This window comes from Hippoglossus hippoglossus, chromosome 10 (genome assembly GCF_009819705.1).
Source record: "Hippoglossus hippoglossus isolate fHipHip1 chromosome 10, fHipHip1.pri, whole genome shotgun sequence".
Classification (NCBI taxonomy): domain Eukaryota; kingdom Metazoa; phylum Chordata; class Actinopteri; order Pleuronectiformes; family Pleuronectidae; genus Hippoglossus; species Hippoglossus hippoglossus.
The window spans coordinates 14,954,796-14,972,131 of NC_047160.1; the positions used below are offsets into that span (position 1 = coordinate 14,954,796).

Consider the following 17,336-nt stretch of genomic DNA (forward strand, 5'->3'; position numbering starts at 1 on the left):
TACGTGTTACTTGCAACATAAAGACTTCATTGACAAAAATATAGATTTTTTGGAACCAAATGTGAAGTTTTTTGTCATTTTGATACAGTCCCAGTTAATGGAAAAAATTATACTGGAGTATAGTTTTTGTTCATTAAAATGAATGTGAATCAGAGAATACCCCTTTAAAATGTTCAACTCTTAATATTACTTCTTCATATAAAGTCAAGGCTTCGGTTTTTGCAGAAAGCAGCAAACAGCCGCAATTTCCTCAGAAACATTTTGTAGTCCAAAAAATGGTTTCTTAAGTTTGAGAATTTAAATTTTTATACAACAAAATGAATGTTAATAAAAGCAACAATAGGCAAATGCTTTCATCATATTTATGGGTCACAGTACAGAGAACAGTAGTGACATCCTACTTTAAAAACAAGTCATCACTGCACAGCAGAGATGGAGACAAACAGGTGAGGAGAACAGAGGGAAGAGAAAAACATGAATAACTGCTCTGTAATAAATACAAACACAGGTGAACGTCTTGAGATGTAGAAGCTTAAAGACGTGATTTAATCTGTTCTCTCCCAAACTACTGTTGAACTGAGACGGTTTTATGAGGCACTTAACAGTAATCTCCAGTACCAGCAAGTACCAGATTACACACTGGACCTGCACAGACACAACAAAGGAAATGATCAACATACATGAAATGAGGTGCAGCAGACACAGTGTTTGTATAGAACACAAACACCATCACAATGACTCACATGTGCAGCTTAAATGGGATGTAATGTTAATAAGAAACACACAACTGCCTCCACCTGAGGACGTCTGGATCATGGTTTTCTTATTTTAGTGTTAAGCAGTGATTTACTTCAAAAGCCCATTAGTTTCTATCCCCCCTGTGTTAATTTCACTGTCATTATAATATATATTCTCACACATTTTGGCTTAAGACCTAAAAGAAATCAAACACACACTCGCTCTGTACAGATGAGATAAATATCTGAGTGTCCTTCCACTCTGCTACAGTAACTATCCAACAATATTGCGATCACATTCTGTCAGAGATGTATAATCGTCAATGTTCTTCCACTGCAGACAGTATTTTCATTGCACACATTTTATGACACGCCCCAGCATCCGTTTTATTTTTCTCCCGGAGGTCATCCTGCCAGATGTTTCTTCCTCTATCCTGTCTCCTGCGTCACACTCTCCGTTTCGGTCTCTGTCTCCGAGGGTTGCTCGAGCTGAGCCGTGAGGAAGGGGTTGAAGAAGAAGTCAAAGCCAAACTGCAGGGCGTTCTGAGTCGTGCGCCTCCAGTCATGTTCGATCTTGTACTGCCTGCGGCGGGGCACGCTGGTGCCGCCGCAGGACAGGCAGTGGATGGCTTTTAGTTCAAACACGGGCCATTTGGAGCCTAATCGGCCCTCCAGTACGGTACTGAACCCCACCAGGCTTCCTGTGTTCAGGTGTAAAAGCACAGATTTAAACTCACTACTCGCCCTCAGAACTATGTCCTTAGTGGCGTCTTCGTCCTCTATGATCGTCCCGTTCTTCGTCTTCCTCTCCAGCGGCATGCCCATCGTGACTTCGAATTTGTAGCGATCAAAGCGTTTGATGTGGCATTCGTGCTTGGCCAGTTTTTTGAGTTTACAGAGGGGGGTCTTCGGTGGGGAGGAGCCGGGCGGGCAGAGGCTGGAACTCAGGGGTGGGCGTTTTTAACCTCCTCGCACAAAGGATAACGGTCACCATACAGGCACCGCATCCAGTTCCCCACAAACACAGGCAGCAGGTTGATGACTGAATGAGGACCATTCTCGATGTCGGTCACGCGGACGTATTTGAAGCGTCCGGTCCAGGTGACGTGATGTCCCTCCAGGTGAGAGCAGAGAATCTGAGTTTGGGCTATGTTGGACTCTTTCCAGGCCAGAGGGCCGCAGAGGTTGCTGTACTCAGGCCACGTCAGGGTGGAGTTATACACCTTCATGCCTTCAGACCTGTAGACGTACATCCAGCAGAAGAGCACCAGCGCGCTGAGCCACACCAGGATGAGCTTGACGATGCTGCTCCGTGACAAAGACCGAAGAACCACGATGGGTTTGAGGCTGAAGCGAGTCCAAAGCCTCACACGACCGGCACGAAGCAGATCGTCAACGTGACCACCATCTTGGTCAGCTCCAGGGCTAAGAACCACTGCAGCAACTGGATGATGAGCATGGCGGCCAGGCCTAGTGAGAGAACAGGGAGAGCGAACAGGAAGAGGAAGTAGCCAATGCAGGTGCGGATGAGTCCTATTGCAGAGGCGTTATTGAGGAAGACCAAGCAGAGCTCGCACCAGGTGAAGCAGACCATGTACGGCACCAGGCACAGGTAGGTGCCCTTGAAGCCTCTCAGCTGGGCCATGCGGAAGAAGAGGTAGAAGAGGTGTCCGTATAGCAGGCACGGCATCCCCAGGTTTAACACCAAGATGTCCCCTAGAGGCACCGTGAAGACGGTCACCCCAAAGACTTGAGGAACCAGAGGGAGTCCGGCAGGAAGTGAGTGAGGGAGCAGGCACCAGACAGGACTTCTGTGAGGAAGGCTTTACGAGCAAAGAGCTGAGCCGAGGCCTGGAGGCTGAGGAAGGCGGTGACCATGAAGAAGAAAGCGACGGCGGCCAGCTCTGAGCAGGGAATCCAGGATTTATCAGCAACGGGGAAGGAGAAAACCACAAAGATGACAGAGAGGAGGAGTTACCTGAGGACACAGAGAGACAGGAGGAACTCATTCTGCTGCACGAGCACTTAATATGTTTATTTGTCAATTTCATTCAATTTAATATTTCTTGAAATCTTTTTTTTTTTAGCTTAACCAGTGAAGTGAAAAAGTTACTAATCACTTCTTAAATACAGCAACATTAAAACGATTATTAAAATTTAGCTTTAACTAAGAAAAAACTGTGAACTGTATCTTCATGACGATCGTAAAAAAAAAGTTACAGTCAAACCAGAAAAACCTGAACAAACTATGCCTGAAATTTGCAGACAAAAACCAAATAAACACTTAAAAAACACTGTGCAAAGGATTGAACATGTTTGCATATGGAGGAAGGTAAACAGAGATGAACATACAGATATGCTCCAAGTGTGTCGATCCAAAGTTGGTCTCTGCCTGCTCCAAATCAAGACCTGGTTCAAAGTGAGCCAGCAGGTCTGTAAGAGCCCGGGAAGTTCTCCCAGGCTTTTGAATCCTGTAGAAAAAGACGTGTGTTTATTTATTTTAAATGAGGCCAAACTAAAAAATACTGCTTCTAACTGAGCTCGATCAAAAATAATTAGTAACCTGAGTCACCGACCTGAAACACCCGCAGGGTGCAGATGACCATGGAGAAGAAGGAGAGGTAGAAAACCAGCAGAGGGATGAGGAAGATGAAGAACTCGATCGTGAGGTTTGGAGATAATGAAGAAGAAGATGAGTGCGTTGACGTGGTGGGTGGGGATCAGGGCGCTGAGCCACTGAATGCCAGCGCGGGACGCCCAGTCGATGAGGTGCTCCTTGATCTCCAGCAGAGCGTACAGAGGGAACTTCAGCAGCTGAGGGGACGCACCGGGAGATCAGGGTTAAACAGCTCATCAGTAAAACAATGACTCGATTAGTTGAAAACATTAATTGGCAACTGATCAATATCAAACAGAAAAGCCAAACGTCTTTGTCATTCCTCATCGCAAACATCCTGATTGCAAACACAGCAACAGTGGATCATTCAGATTCTGAGACAGTCTCACCTTCTGGTGCAGGGGCAACTCATCTGGATGTTTCACGACGACGCCATCGTCGTCTTCATCATCGCCTCCAGCAGTGGCCATGAATGGTGACGGTGAAATACCCTGAGCGTACTTCTTAGTCATCTCAACAAAATCATCTAGACCGACATGGGAATTGGCTACAAGGAAGAAACATGGTGGATGTTAACTCACAAGCAAAGAAAACACTTTTTTTCCTTATTGTCACTTTGACTAAATCAAAAATAAAATATAAAAATAAAATAAATAAAAATAATGTATTTATTCTCTTTGAGACGCCTTAGACATGACCTCAGGGGAATAAATGACCGTAATGACTTGTGTCTGTTAAATCAGGACACCATACGTACCCTCACTGGTGACCATTGTCTCCAGGACTCTCCTCTGTTTCTTGGCAGAGGCTGTTGAGTGGACCAGGGGAGACTGGTTTCCCTGTAAACGGAGACACATCATATGAAATGGTAAATGCCTAAGACAGTAAACTCAGATTTCACCTCTGTATTCGATGGTAAGATTAAATAATAAGCTGTATTATGTCAGTGTGTTGAAATGAGCGTCTCGTATAACACGTCTCCTCTCGTACCTGGCTCTGTGTGGACGTATTCAACGTTCTCTAGCATCTCAGAAATGGCCACCACCTTCTTTTTCTCTGGATTCAACTTCCAGTACACAAGCAGAGCCGCCTTCCTGACTCCTCTCTCAAAACGTGTCTCTGTGCACAACTTCTTCATCTCCTCATAGTTCTCCAAAGTGATGCCTGAAAAGACGAGAAGGCAAACGTGCAGAATGTTGGCGGACAGATCTTTCCAGGAAAACCTTCTTTACATCAAACCAATAATTTTATGTTACATAGCTAATTATAGTTCCAGACTTCGGGTTGTCATGGAAATCTGGAAATACAAGAGGCTGGAAACACCAAAGTTATCTACGTGTATTTTAATAGGGGCTTTCTGCAGAAAGGATCAACACAGAGAGTCACAAGGATCTCAGAGTGAAGATGGAGGACACTCAAATGCAAGCATCTTATATAGGAGAACTAAGGGCTGTCTCTCTGAACCAGTTCAGACTGTTCTGTAGACGCAGGAGAGAGAGGAATCTAAACACAAACACTGATTTACATGTGTTTCCTAAGGAGATAAGCAGACATACATTTCGTTCTTTGGAGGGTAAATAAGTGGCAAAAAGGGTCTGGCAGTTTTCAGGTCATAAACAAATTCAGACCATAAAAACAGCTCAGGTCATAAAAGTCTTTAGACAGGGCTGGCAAAAGTTACTCTTCAACTATAAAATAGGTTTCAACCACACTTAGTTAATTTTCCAGTACAGGGTGTTGGCGGAGGGACCTTTCTGTAACCTTTCCTGGAGGCCAAGCACTGCTGCAGCAGTTTGACGGCGTCCCTGGCGGCCTTGTTTAGGCAGCCTGGACCAACCATGTGACCGCTGTGCAGTTTGTTCAGCTCCTCGTCTCTTTCTTCTGCGAGGACCAGGAAGTAACGCCCCATCTGGACACCCACACACAATTTTAGATTCGCAAGGCAAGCATCTCTATGAATCACGTATGTGTCCTTTACGTCATGAGTCATTCTCAAAACGTTGGTTAGTACTCGGCGATCTGTTCTGAGGCCACCATATGGCCATTAACGTCAACAGTATTTGCAGTGTGCTCACTGACACTGACCTTGGTTTGTGCTTTAGCGTCTCCTGACTTTGCTCTCTCCTCCAGGTCTTCAAAACTCACCTCCTCCTCTGGCTCCTCTAAAGGAAACAGAAAACATTTCAATAAACACTGTGCAGCAGATTTCAATAACTTTTATAATGTTGTATTAGTAACATTTGATAAAATCAGTATTGTGATATATTTGTGGCTGATAATGATGATGAGTGTAAATAACTCTATACCCTGTTGTAAGTATTTAAGCGCACACACACACACACACACACACACGCACGCACGCACGCACACTACAATCAAAGCAAAGCATTTACACCACCCTGAATTACAGGTTCTAAATCAGTCAAATAAAAAGACAAAAATTCACCTCTGTTGTTTGTAAAACAGTTATGATCATCAAAGCAGAATATTGCATATTTGTAAATCAATGAATAGTAGTGATGTGACAACACTGCAAAAAGAAGAATTTATTTATGATGTACAATTGATTATTTTAGTCTGAGCCGACTGTCCACTTTGCTCCAAAAAAAGAAAACCAATGATATGAAATATTGTAAGATAAACCAATCACGAGTCCGTCTCAGCTGTAAATCTTGACATTTCAACTATTAAAATTCTTCATATTTATCTGGTAGGAACTAGGAATTCTTTTATTTATCTTGCCAACTGCTTCAATGTCAAGTAATGATTTCAAATATCAGGCTTTCTATGTTGATTATTTAAAAAAAATCATAACTCCTTTTTACTCATAATTAGTAATGAGTAAGTTCTCTACACATGTGGTCCAGAAAACATTTAAGGTAAATGGAAACAGGTCAGTTTGGATGCGACAGTCAGTGACACGAGTGATCACAGAGTGTGAGCATGAGGCAGATCCTTCCAGAAACAGCTTCTGCCCTGATGAGACTGTCCCACTGAACCTCACCACTTTAATCATCATCTTCCTTCAACTGATGACTTCTGCTACTCTCAAATCCCAGAGCCACAGTAGAGCTGAGGCGCTCACATGTCTGAGTGTCACATTCTGTTGTTTTTGAACATCAGGAAAAAAATATGGAGGGTTCCAACAAATCTGAAAACACTTAAAAACACCCACAGGCTGTAAATGACACAGGAGAAGGAGGACGTGTTCTGTTTGCTCTGCTTTGAGAAGAAAAAGGAAATGGGATGAGTTGCAGCAAATTTCATCAGACGTCCGTTCCCACTCCTGGTTCGCTGCTCATACTTGAACCCCCCCACCTGAGCCCTAACATAACTGTTTGCTTGCCACAGTAAACAGCAGCTGCTCGCTGCCCTGACGTAACTCACACTTAGACAGTGATGCAACCTTTATCCCGTTTTTTCTCTCACTAGCTACGTTATGATTATCTGTTCAATTCTCGACACATGGTACATGGGGTGCGTGCTTCCAGGGGACAGGATTAGGTTCAATGGAAAAGTGTGGTCCAAATTAAATGACTGAGGTGTTAGATGTCACACTTTCCTGTAATACTCCGTATTAGCAAATCTTGACGTCACTGCATCGTCACACATTTAAACTAACACTTGATCTCCTACTATGTGAACTTTAACTGCTGGGTTTGTTCAGTAGAAACCCAGCTGAGTTGAAATGGTTTGTGAATATATTGGGGCGAGACAGGCTGTTCTTTCCATGTCAGCAAAATGGGAGCGGCAGCTGCACATGTTGTGGTAAATGTCGGCCGTTGTCATGGAGACACTATACTGCACGCAGCAAAGTGGTGTGGTTGGCTGCTAAGATTGTTGGAGAAGATGGAGGTGAACCGTGTGGTGAAGATTTTGTTACAGGATTGAAAGTGTAAAAGGTCAAAGGTAAGAGTTTGATTCTCACCTGGTTCATGTGTGGGAGGAGGCTGAGGAGCCGTGGCAGCTGCTGAGGATCCTGTTCGGATATCCCCTGTAGAGGCTGCGTTGAGCTGAGATCTGCCCACTTGAGAGAGGCTCCTGATGGGCTGGCGGAGAGGCGAGGCGGGCGGCGTGGACAGGGAGGTGGAGCGGGAAGAAAGACCAGGGGTGGTCCGAGGGGGGGCAGTGGAAGAAGTGGGCGAGGGTGTGGCTGGAGGCGTTGGCATGGTGAGTTTAGGCGTAGGCCGGTTTGAGGCCGGTGTGGCAGTGGTAGCAGAAGAGCTGGATGAGGAGGGGCCCGCCCTGAGGGTGGCGGGGGTCGAGGGGCTGAGTTTTGGGGCTGAGGAGTTGCCGGTTAGCGATGGTTCCATGGCTGAAATCAGACGACAAATCGGTCAAAAAGAAAACACAGAGAGAGAGAGATGTTTCTGGGTATTTGAAAACAGTGAAGGTAAATGTTGACATGATAGCGTGTGGATAACAGCAGAGCAGGAGGAGCTACATGTGCAAGGCAAAAGAACGGATGGAGAAAGAAACATCATCGGTGTCGGAGTAACAACTGTTGCGGAAGGAAACTTTCTCAACACACCTCCACTCACTCAGCTAAGACTACGACTTACACTCCTGAATCAATATAGATCTGTGTAATTATTCGGACAAATCGACGCAGAATATTGTATTTGTAGATCAATAAAGAGTAGTGATGTAACAAAACTACAAACAAAAAGTGTTATGTTTACATCTACTTTTTTTCTTTATGAGTTGGCAGGATTTTGCAAAAACCACAGGACAGATTACTGCTAAACTTTGTGGAAGGGTTCAGGATGGACCAGGGAAGGTTCCATTAAATATTGATGTGGATCCAGATCAGGGGGAAGATCCAGGATTGTTTTTTACAATTTATATCATTTCCCCAGGAACTAATGCATGAATCTTGATGTAAACAATCAGGCATATTGAGGGGAACTGATATCCGCGAGTGTGTGGAATTTGCTGAGCTGACTATTTAATTTGCTGCACAAAAGAAAGATCATAATGAGAAAACATAGCGGGGAGACTATCAGGAAAATAATCCAAAAAATCCTGACCTAGTTCTCTGACAGAAAATGTACACACTGTAAATAAAATGGGATTAACTGAGACATGCATTTCTGTACATATGTTGCCTTTATACACACTCCTCCTACAGATGTTTATTCTAATAACCCAACACCCACTGACAGCTGATACATAATACACAAATGGGCTGTAGCAGCACGTGAGCCTGACTCCGTGACACACAGCTGACTCATGACATTTGCTGACCCAACAGCCCAGTTCCTTTTTACATGGAGCTCGACATCCCTGCAGAGAACCTCACGCACTGTTTAAGTTTAGTTTGTCTCAGCGATGAAAACCATTTCGTTGCCAGCTTCCATGTTAGGCATTGTACTGAAGTGAGCTAATGTGGGGGGGGGGGGGGGGGGGGGGGGGGGGGGGGGGGTGGGTGGGGGGGGGGGGGGGGGAGACAGCTATATTGAGAAAGGGACATCCTTGAAGCGCTCCTGAGGAAACGTGATGAGTCCTGTTGCAGTTTAGGGAACCCCCCCCCCCCCCCCCACCTCATTTGTCCACCCTGAGGACAGACACACATGTACCAGGGAGAGGAACGTGGATAAAACATGATCCCACTCAATCCACCGTCCATAACCACAGTCCAGTGTTATTACAATGCTACAGTGGACAAACAACAGGTCTTGTTGCTAATGCTAACTGCTTAACTCACCTGCACCGCGGACACACTGGTTTGTTTGAAATAAGAAAAAAATGAAAAAAGAGCTTCGAGAAATATCCCGGTTTCTTTGTCAGTCGTTGTCCGGAGTCATTCTTCTCTTTCTCTTTCAGAAACTCAGCCCATCCACCGTTTTAGTGTCTGCGGTCAAACTCCAAACACCGCGAGCACCGAGCTCAGTCTGCCAGCTGTTCCGCTCCACGATCACGCCCACTTCGTGCTATGCGCGTTCTGATTGGACAGAGCAGACGACTCGGGGTTTCCAGACGCGATGTGATTGGCCGCGGAGTTTTAAAGCGCACGTAATTTCTCTCAGACCTGAGCAACCGACCGTCGAAACAGTGCGAGTTTCACAGATGTGCTTCAAATCTTCAGAGTCACGTCGAGTTGTTGCTGTTTCTGAACAACAGTTTGAAAAGGATCATTAGAAAATGGATTTATAAACTTGAGCTGGAGAGTTTTTTGAAGACCTGCTCTGTTTTTAATCAATCATTGTTCGATTTCTTTCTTGTGTTTGCAAAGAGTCATACTAGTTTTCTACCACGAGAGGGCAATGCATGACATGTTTTATATTTACTTGTGGATTTATAAAGTTGCAAACAAACACAATTTTTTATGACATTTAAAATGAAATATTTTAGTTTTTTGTGTCCATTTCTGTTATTATTTCCATCGTCCATACAAGCTTTGACTGTGCAGTCCGTCTCTATTGTAAAAATATACTACACTGAATTTTGGTCATGGAAGTTTAGAGTAAAATGAAATCCATGTCTTTGCAGTTTATTTTATTCTTTTTGAATAAAATATATTTACAAAAAGTGTTACTTTAAGGTTGTATATGATGGCACATGCACATTTTTTGGTGAGTAATGTATATTGTTTGAAAATGCAAGAAAAGTCTGACAACTAACAATCTATACAATTGGATTTAACTTCGGATTCACTTCGGATACAATGTTTTTCCAACAAACACAGTTTCATCAGATGATCTAAATTATATGTCATGTTAAGAAAAAAATGGTAAATACAGTTTTTGTCATTCATTCTGTTGAACAAACATGTGAGCTGCCTCCAGATGTGTGTTTTGAGTGTAATATTTACTGCAACTTTAATTCTGTGAAACCAAAAATGCTGATTAAGACCAAGCTTGAATCACAGAGGGTTTGTAACTTGGAGTGTAGTTTTTTTTTGCTCACACAGAACAACCTGCCATCATTAACATGGGATAACAGACAAGGAAAAGATAACATCAAAGTTCAGAAGAGGAGGTGGCAGACAAGAAAGGAAATAGACCAGACAACAAAAAGGACATGAAATGAGAAGGAAAGAACAAATTAAAGTTAGAGTCTGGAGGGAATGAGAGCAGATAGATGCCACATTGTGGGAAAAGAAGGAAATGGGGGCAGTAATTGCTTAACTGCTGCTGCATTGAAGCAGTTATGTAAATACCTCCCGATTAGTAGATTAACTCAATCCAGTTCAGGAGATAAGCAGGGCCCTTATGCTGGTTCTGGTCTTTCACATGCACACCTTCAATCTATAAATAGGCTATCTGTCTTCTGAACTGACTTAGGCACACATGCACTCACACAGATGGAACTCTCATCTAAATTAAGCACGGCAGCTCAAGATACAGCAGATATTTCTCATAATGAGCTTGTTATGAGTCCAAATCTTTTGATTATGTTAATCCTCTTACAGATTTGTTCGGGCCACAGGATCGCTGCCCGAGACCGTCACAGTCATCACCAAGATGTATTTACCATGAGGTCATTACTTTGCTGATTGAAAATTTCAAAACAGGCTGCTCTTTTTACGTTTGTGTGTTTATTTTCTGTCTCCTGGAAGTAATAACTCGAGACTCAAGTGATGGACACTTCATCTTTTCTTATTTCATATCTGGTATAAGGCTGGTAGTGCAGTGGTTTGCACTGTGGCCTCAAAGCAAGAAGGTTGTGGGTTGCAGGAGTGTGCACATCTAGGTTCTCATAATCTGTCACTGTCTGTTTGTATCACTTTTGTCTGATGCTGTGTGTTTGCGTGTCTTGGATGTTTGCTTGTACTTTGTGAGGACCAGTTTGAGTTATAGGCCCGGTGGAGTGAGGACATCTTGGGAAAGTGTGTGGTCCAGGTATGATTCATGTTGTGGGGTTCTAAATCTGTTGACACTGACACATCATGGGGACGTGTCTACATTTATGGGACACAAAGCAAGTCCCCATAACATAAATCATTACAGTTAAAGGTGAAGACATGTTTGAGTTTGCATGTCCTCCAGGTACCACGGCTTCCTCTAGTTGTTGAATGGCGACCTATGCAGCGTGTACCCTGCCTCTCACCCATGTCAGCTCGAATTGGCTCCAGCCCCACCATGACCATTACAAGAAAAGTGGATAATGGGTATGTAGATATATCTTTGGTAAAAAAATCTGTGTAACACACTAGGACAAAGGTCATAAGTCCACAATTTACTCAGTCCCCTCTTCATCTCCTCACATCCAGGTAACGTAGAGGACATATCCCAACCCGCGGCCTCCACCGGTACATCGCCAGTGACCCTCTCTGCGGAGATATGAGCTTGTTTTCAAAATCAGTTTTCAAGATTTATGATAGTTGTATTAAACACTTTAAATATTATTACAGCTTGTCTATTTCATGATACAAAAAAAACTTTGAATGCTGCCATTCAACCAGCTACAGGAAATTCCCTCATTTCTCAGGCAAGGAATAAATCTGGCTCGTGTAAATTTGGTGACACTCACAATTCACCATAGAACATGGGCTATTTTTACTTTTAATGTGTCATTGTGAATCTCCTGTTGTGACAAAATCTTTGGCACATTCTGCACTTTTTCCACAGGGGAAAACTCAAGCTCCCTCCTGCGGGTTATGTCACTTCTTCAGCTGCCAGCCCTCTATGTATTGATCGGCTGCTATTTTGAGGCCAATGTGAAAACGAGGCAGAGAAAACCAAAATGAAGTTACACACCGTGGAGAGCAGGAGTAGTTGTGCACAGATGAAAGTTTAGCCACAACTGCTTAGGTCCGGGCCTGAGTCAGTTTTTATTTTGTTTTGTTTTGTTTCAATAAGATATAATACATCACCAAAGATGGTTAAATTAAATCATTTCATGAATCCTGTCTGGAACGAATTATTATACAAGTCCATTATGTCTTCTTTAGCTCTCGCTGTGTCATGATAATTGATGTGGCCAGTAAAAGGGAATAGCTTGAATTACTGTGTGGTCCGATTGAACTTTTACAACAACTCATTAAATTCCTAATTCATGTCGTTTTTTCTACAAGAAACAGTCAGATTTTTGTTTCTGTGTTTGAAAAGCTTCCACAAATCAAAACAGTATTTACTGTTCCACATGAGCTTGTCATCTTGTTGTGTTCATTCTATGAATGAAGGTTTTTGGGGATGGACGTGGAACATCAGACTCACATTCTGTAGTGACTAACAGTGGTGATTCATGCCCAGAAAACGTAATTACCCTCATATGAAAATGTTACGTCACCGCGAGCAGACTCTGAACTCGGTTTTACATTGTGGAAAATGGGTCAGTTTGGTGACTGGCTGGCTTTGGAAATTTCCTGAGAAAAGTATCCAATGTTTGACTCAGTGTGTGTGTGTGTGTGTGTGTGTGTGTGTGTGTGTGTGTGTGTGTGTGTGTGTGTGTGTGTGTGTGTGTGTGTGTGTGTGTGTGTGTCTGTGTGTGGCATTATGTTCCTAACTGGATTCCCTGGTCCCCTCTGAATACCAAAGGCCGCCTCTAAAAGCTGTAATAAGTTTGTTCTGTCAGCAGTCATGAATATGTTAAGCTTATTAAGGAACAGCTCTCATGGATCTGCTGAAAAAAACCTAAGGTGATTATGTTAAGTGTATTAAAAACAGAAACTCTTCTCATTACCTTCTTCCTTCTTTCAACTGGGCAAAATAATGGAAATGGTCTGAATAACCAGATCCAGTGTTATTGTTTCTAATGGATGAGATGGTTTTTCCCCTTGAGGAAATCCACAATATGACCTGTGAGTCAGTGCATCTTTTCTTTGACTCATAAATCCTATGACATTAGGACACACATGCCTCCCTCTCCTCAGCACACTCTGTCTGCAACTTAAGTGTTTTTTTCACTTTATCACTCCATCAGTGTGTGTGTGTGTGCGTGCTGGCCCCAGTAGGAACCTGAATGGAGCTGCAGATCACTCTCTCCAAACTCAACCACTTTTATCTCACTCAGAAATGTCCCATGCATATAAATAACACCACTGGGACTCCAGCAACCACTGCAGGAGAGGACATGATACAGAGCATTGAAACTCATCCCTGACTGTGTGCTCCTTCTTTCTTTTAGCACTCTCTATGATCAACACTGCCCTGCAGCAATCGGCTGCATATGCTGTGGTGAGGTGGTGCAGCTCATGAATGGCAGACAGGCCGGCGCAGAGTGGAGAGGCAGAGACGGGCAGCTGTGCGTAAGTAATGCATCCTCCGGAATCTGGGTCACTCTGGTCTCACACCACTCTCATATTGTCACATTATTTCACCTACTTTTGTGACTTGAGTCATCTTGTCCCAGATAAACACTGAACACATAAACCTGCAGCAGGCACCTGTGATTAGAGCTGATTCAGTTACTGGGCTAGTTGTCTTGATAACATTGAGGCAAGTATATAATACAAAATACAGGAGTGCTGATCACATTCAAATCTATGTATAACAATATTTATAAAATAAATCCTGATTAAAACAACTTCCTACTCATCAATATTTATTATTTGTTCAAGCAACTTCTAGGCCTAAATGTTTTATCTCTTTTATTAATGTCTCATTTGAAGACGACCAAGAGCACGTCATATTGTTCACCTACGACGTCTTGCTGTAATACAAGGCCAGTGAACCACTTCATCACATAAACTAGTCTTTTCAAGATTGCTTCTATGACAACCAGTATCTAGAAGGTGTAATTATTATAATTTGATCTTATTGGTATATTTCTCTATTCATAAACAGAAATATTTGGTTTCAGTCTTCTTACCCTCTATTTCTAATACAGTTGAACTCACCTCTTTATATTTCTAAGTCACCGAATTATACATGTATTTATGTTGAGTATCCTTTTTGACGTCAAAGTCGCTCCATCCTTTTTATTGACAACTTTACAGAAGGCTGTATACAATAACGGTATATACACACAATATATACATCATGTGTACACAGTACAATTAAGCCATATTTGATATATTTGTTACTATGACAACATTGGTTGTAAATAGTATATTCTATATTTTTTGGGCAGTTTTGGGATATTTCTATACTCAAAAACAGAAACGTTTTGGTTCCCAGTGTTCTTTTCTCCTCTTGTTGATAAGAGCATTACACATTATGTTGAATTCAATGGTTTATTTAAAGCACAAAGTTGCTCCATCCGTCACTGGCAGCTTTACAGTGGGCAATATACACACAGCAAAACAATTAAATGAAATGAAATGAAATGAAATGAAATGAAATGAAATGAAAGTAAACGTATTCCGTATCTGTGGTGCCACCTTACGCACTGACGCCGCACGTGTCTCCCTCCGCACGGGGCTGCGTGCCCACGCAGTAATCGCGCGCGGTGTCATTCTTGAACACGCAGTCAGGTGTCGCGCTTGTTTCACGCTGCCGGCGACGCCCGCCCGGTTTTTTCCTTTTTTTTTTACCCCACGTTCACGTTCACACGGACACAGACACCGGCTTATTTATTTATTTCTACCGGATGAAACGTATGGGAACGTATGACGTCGCGCGTGCACTCAAGTGTCTGTGAGGGTGTGTGTGTGTGTGTGGGCGTGGAGGGAAATGTCAACGTGCGGCGCGAGAGGAGGAGAAGCGGAGCGGTGTGTAGCTGAGAGGAGACGAGGCTGCTTGTCACAGGAGACTGAAGTTCAACGGGAGTAAAGTTGTTCGCGGTGGATGTTTCTGCGGCTTCTCGGTGCCTGCTGCTCCTCCTCCTCCTCTTCCTCCTCTTCCTCCACACACCGGAGCCCCGCCGCCTCTTCCTGGATGTGAGGCGGGCAGCGGCGCTTCACCATCAGGCCACTTGTGAGCACCGGACCGCCTCCATTTCTGGTAAGTTTGTCCGGTTCCGCAACAATTCACAACTCCACAGAGAGAGAGTCACATGTGAGTTTGCTGCCGTGACACGCGTGAAACATCCGTGTTCCGTCCGCTGAAGGAGCAGCGGGAGCCGGCTCCATCAGACCCTGGGTGTCGGTGTCTGTAGACGAGCTCGACCCAGACAGGGATGCGAATTCTCGGCTGCATCCCAGGCCAAAGGCGGAGCTGCTCTCCTCTTCCTCCTCCATCCTAACCGTCACATTACCGAGGTTTACCTCCGGGAATCATGGAGGCAGACGGGGGAGGGAGGGGGGGTATGCACCACCACATCAGCCTGTGGTCACGCCAGCAATGCTGCACCATGACAGCGGTTCAAACCCGTTAAACCGCGCAGCCCGCATGCAAGGACACCCGACCTCTGTCTGCTGCTGGAGGAGGAAGAGGAGGAGGATGCTGCAGCAGCCCCACGCGTCTGGCCGTGGGGTGTGGTTGGGTTGTCAGCTCGGACTCCAGCAGCACTCCATAACCTTTTTAATCGCCCGTTTGACAGCTCATTAGAGAGCCGGCCCCGTTGCGGTAACTCACCCCAACGTCCCCGGCAGCGTTGCATTGCATTGCACCGTGTGTGTTTCCCCACAGGGCCCCTGTCTGTCACATCAGCCGCTCTGCATGGAGGCTGTAAATCTGCCCCAGTGGACAGACAACATGTGTGGCAGACGCTCACTGCTGTTTGATCAGCCCTCTGAGGGTGTGCTGCAGAAGCCGTGGTGCACGCTGGGCCGGTTGTGCGTGTTGGACAACTCTGATGCACGAACTGGAGCGAGACTATAATTATTGCGTCAACAAGATAAGGTCACGGTCTGTTTATGATTGTTTTAGGATGTATTTTCACTCTCTATCCAACCCTTTCCAACAATCTGTTGTGGAAAGTATGACTGTGAGCAGAGGCTTTCGGATATTCTCTGGCTCTTCCTCTTTCCCCCCCCCCCCCCCCCCCCCTTGTCTCTTCTCTTCTTCCGCTCTCCTCTTCCTAATGTCATTTATCCTATTTGTTCTTCATTCATCGTCCCATCTCTTGCTCCACACCCTTGTCTTTCCCATGGGTTGTACTATGTTCCTCTCTCTTTGCTCCCTTCCGTGTAATGCTTCCACGAAGACCCGTCAGCACAGCCCCTCTTTCATTCCTAATGCAGAGAGAGGGAGGAAGTGTCTGTAATGTGTAAGCCAGAGGTTGAATAGCAGCCAGCCAGTACTAATGTTCTGTGTAGACGGGGAGAGAGAGAGAGAGAGGCGAGGTTAATCACATCATCGACTGCACTATCATGTCTTTGGAGAGGGGAGAGGCAGCTATCACTGCTAACACAGAAATGCACCCATGCATGCAAAAGCACACATAGATACAAACCGAGGTATTGCTGGGTATATAACCTGAGTGATAAATGTGGCAATAGCACAACTGAGTGATTGTAAGGAGGACGACTAGTCAATGTGTTTGGGTTGACTAGTCATCGGGGTCACTAGCTTGTAGTCACTCTGCAGGGAGAGTACATTTTAGGTCATATGATCCACGAGTGTTGCACTTGGCAGCGTTACTCTGCCTCTCAACAGGATCTTCAGTGTCTTAAGTGTATCTGTAGACGGCTGAGTGTGTGTGTGTGTGTGTGTGTGTGTGTGTGTGTGTGTGTGTGTGTGTGTGTGTGTGTGTGTGTGTGTGTGTGTGTGTGTGTGTGTGTGTGTGTGTGTGTGTGTTTGGCCAGGCCTGCTGCAGATATACTAATGTACTGTATACACAGGAATATATCTGTCTGTCCACACCCTCACTGTTGATCAGTAACCTAAGCAGAGAAGTGTGGAGTCTTTGTTTCCGCTCTCGTCTGCAGCTCTTTTATGTATTTATTGGGCCAGTATGTCTCAGTGGAGTCTAGTGTGTGTGTGTGTGTGTGTGTGTGTGTGTGTGTGTGTGTGTGTGTGTGTGTGTGTGTGTGTGTGTGTGTGTGTGTGTGTGTGTGTGTGTGTGTGTGTGTGTGTGTGTGTGTGTGTGTGGGGTCTGTCTAGCGTTGAGGAGGTCCATCTGTGTCTATTAAGCTTGTCACCACTACAAAGAAGTGTGTATTGTCTACTCAACATTTTGCATTTAATTTATAACCTATATACCCTTAACTAACA

General features: G+C 44.3%; 2 protein-coding genes across 6 annotated transcripts in view; one reads left to right on the top strand and one right to left on the bottom strand.

Annotated features, from left to right (window-relative positions):
- Positions 1–346: 346 nt before the first annotated feature.
- LOC117769530 (wolframin-like) lies at positions 347–9,258 on the bottom strand. Its single transcript, XM_034598489.1, is given in 18 exon segments — positions 347–1,652; positions 1,655–2,106; positions 2,109–2,486; positions 2,489–2,715; positions 3,086–3,183; positions 3,185–3,208; positions 3,314–3,409; positions 3,411–3,551; positions 3,744–3,901; positions 4,112–4,160; positions 4,162–4,193; positions 4,345–4,518; positions 5,116–5,173; positions 5,176–5,211; positions 5,213–5,263; positions 5,440–5,516; positions 7,283–7,669; positions 9,062–9,258. Coding segments are annotated over 17 exon segments (2,922 nt in total). The 5' UTR covers positions 7,668–7,669; positions 9,062–9,258; the 3' UTR covers positions 347–1,166.
- Positions 9,259–14,695: 5,437 nt separating this feature from the next.
- Positions 14,696–17,336, top strand: part of jakmip1 (janus kinase and microtubule interacting protein 1) — a 36,347-nt gene continuing 33,706 nt past the window's right edge. The window contains exon 1 of one of the 5 annotated variants that reach the window (XM_034597976.1): positions 14,696–15,182. The gene's annotated coding sequence lies outside the window, so the exon portion shown is untranslated. Of the gene's footprint in view, positions 15,183–15,890; positions 16,023–17,336 lie in introns of those variants that run through there. The other 4 variants (XM_034597978.1, XM_034597979.1, XM_034597980.1 and 1 more) reach the window with 4 other exon arrangements.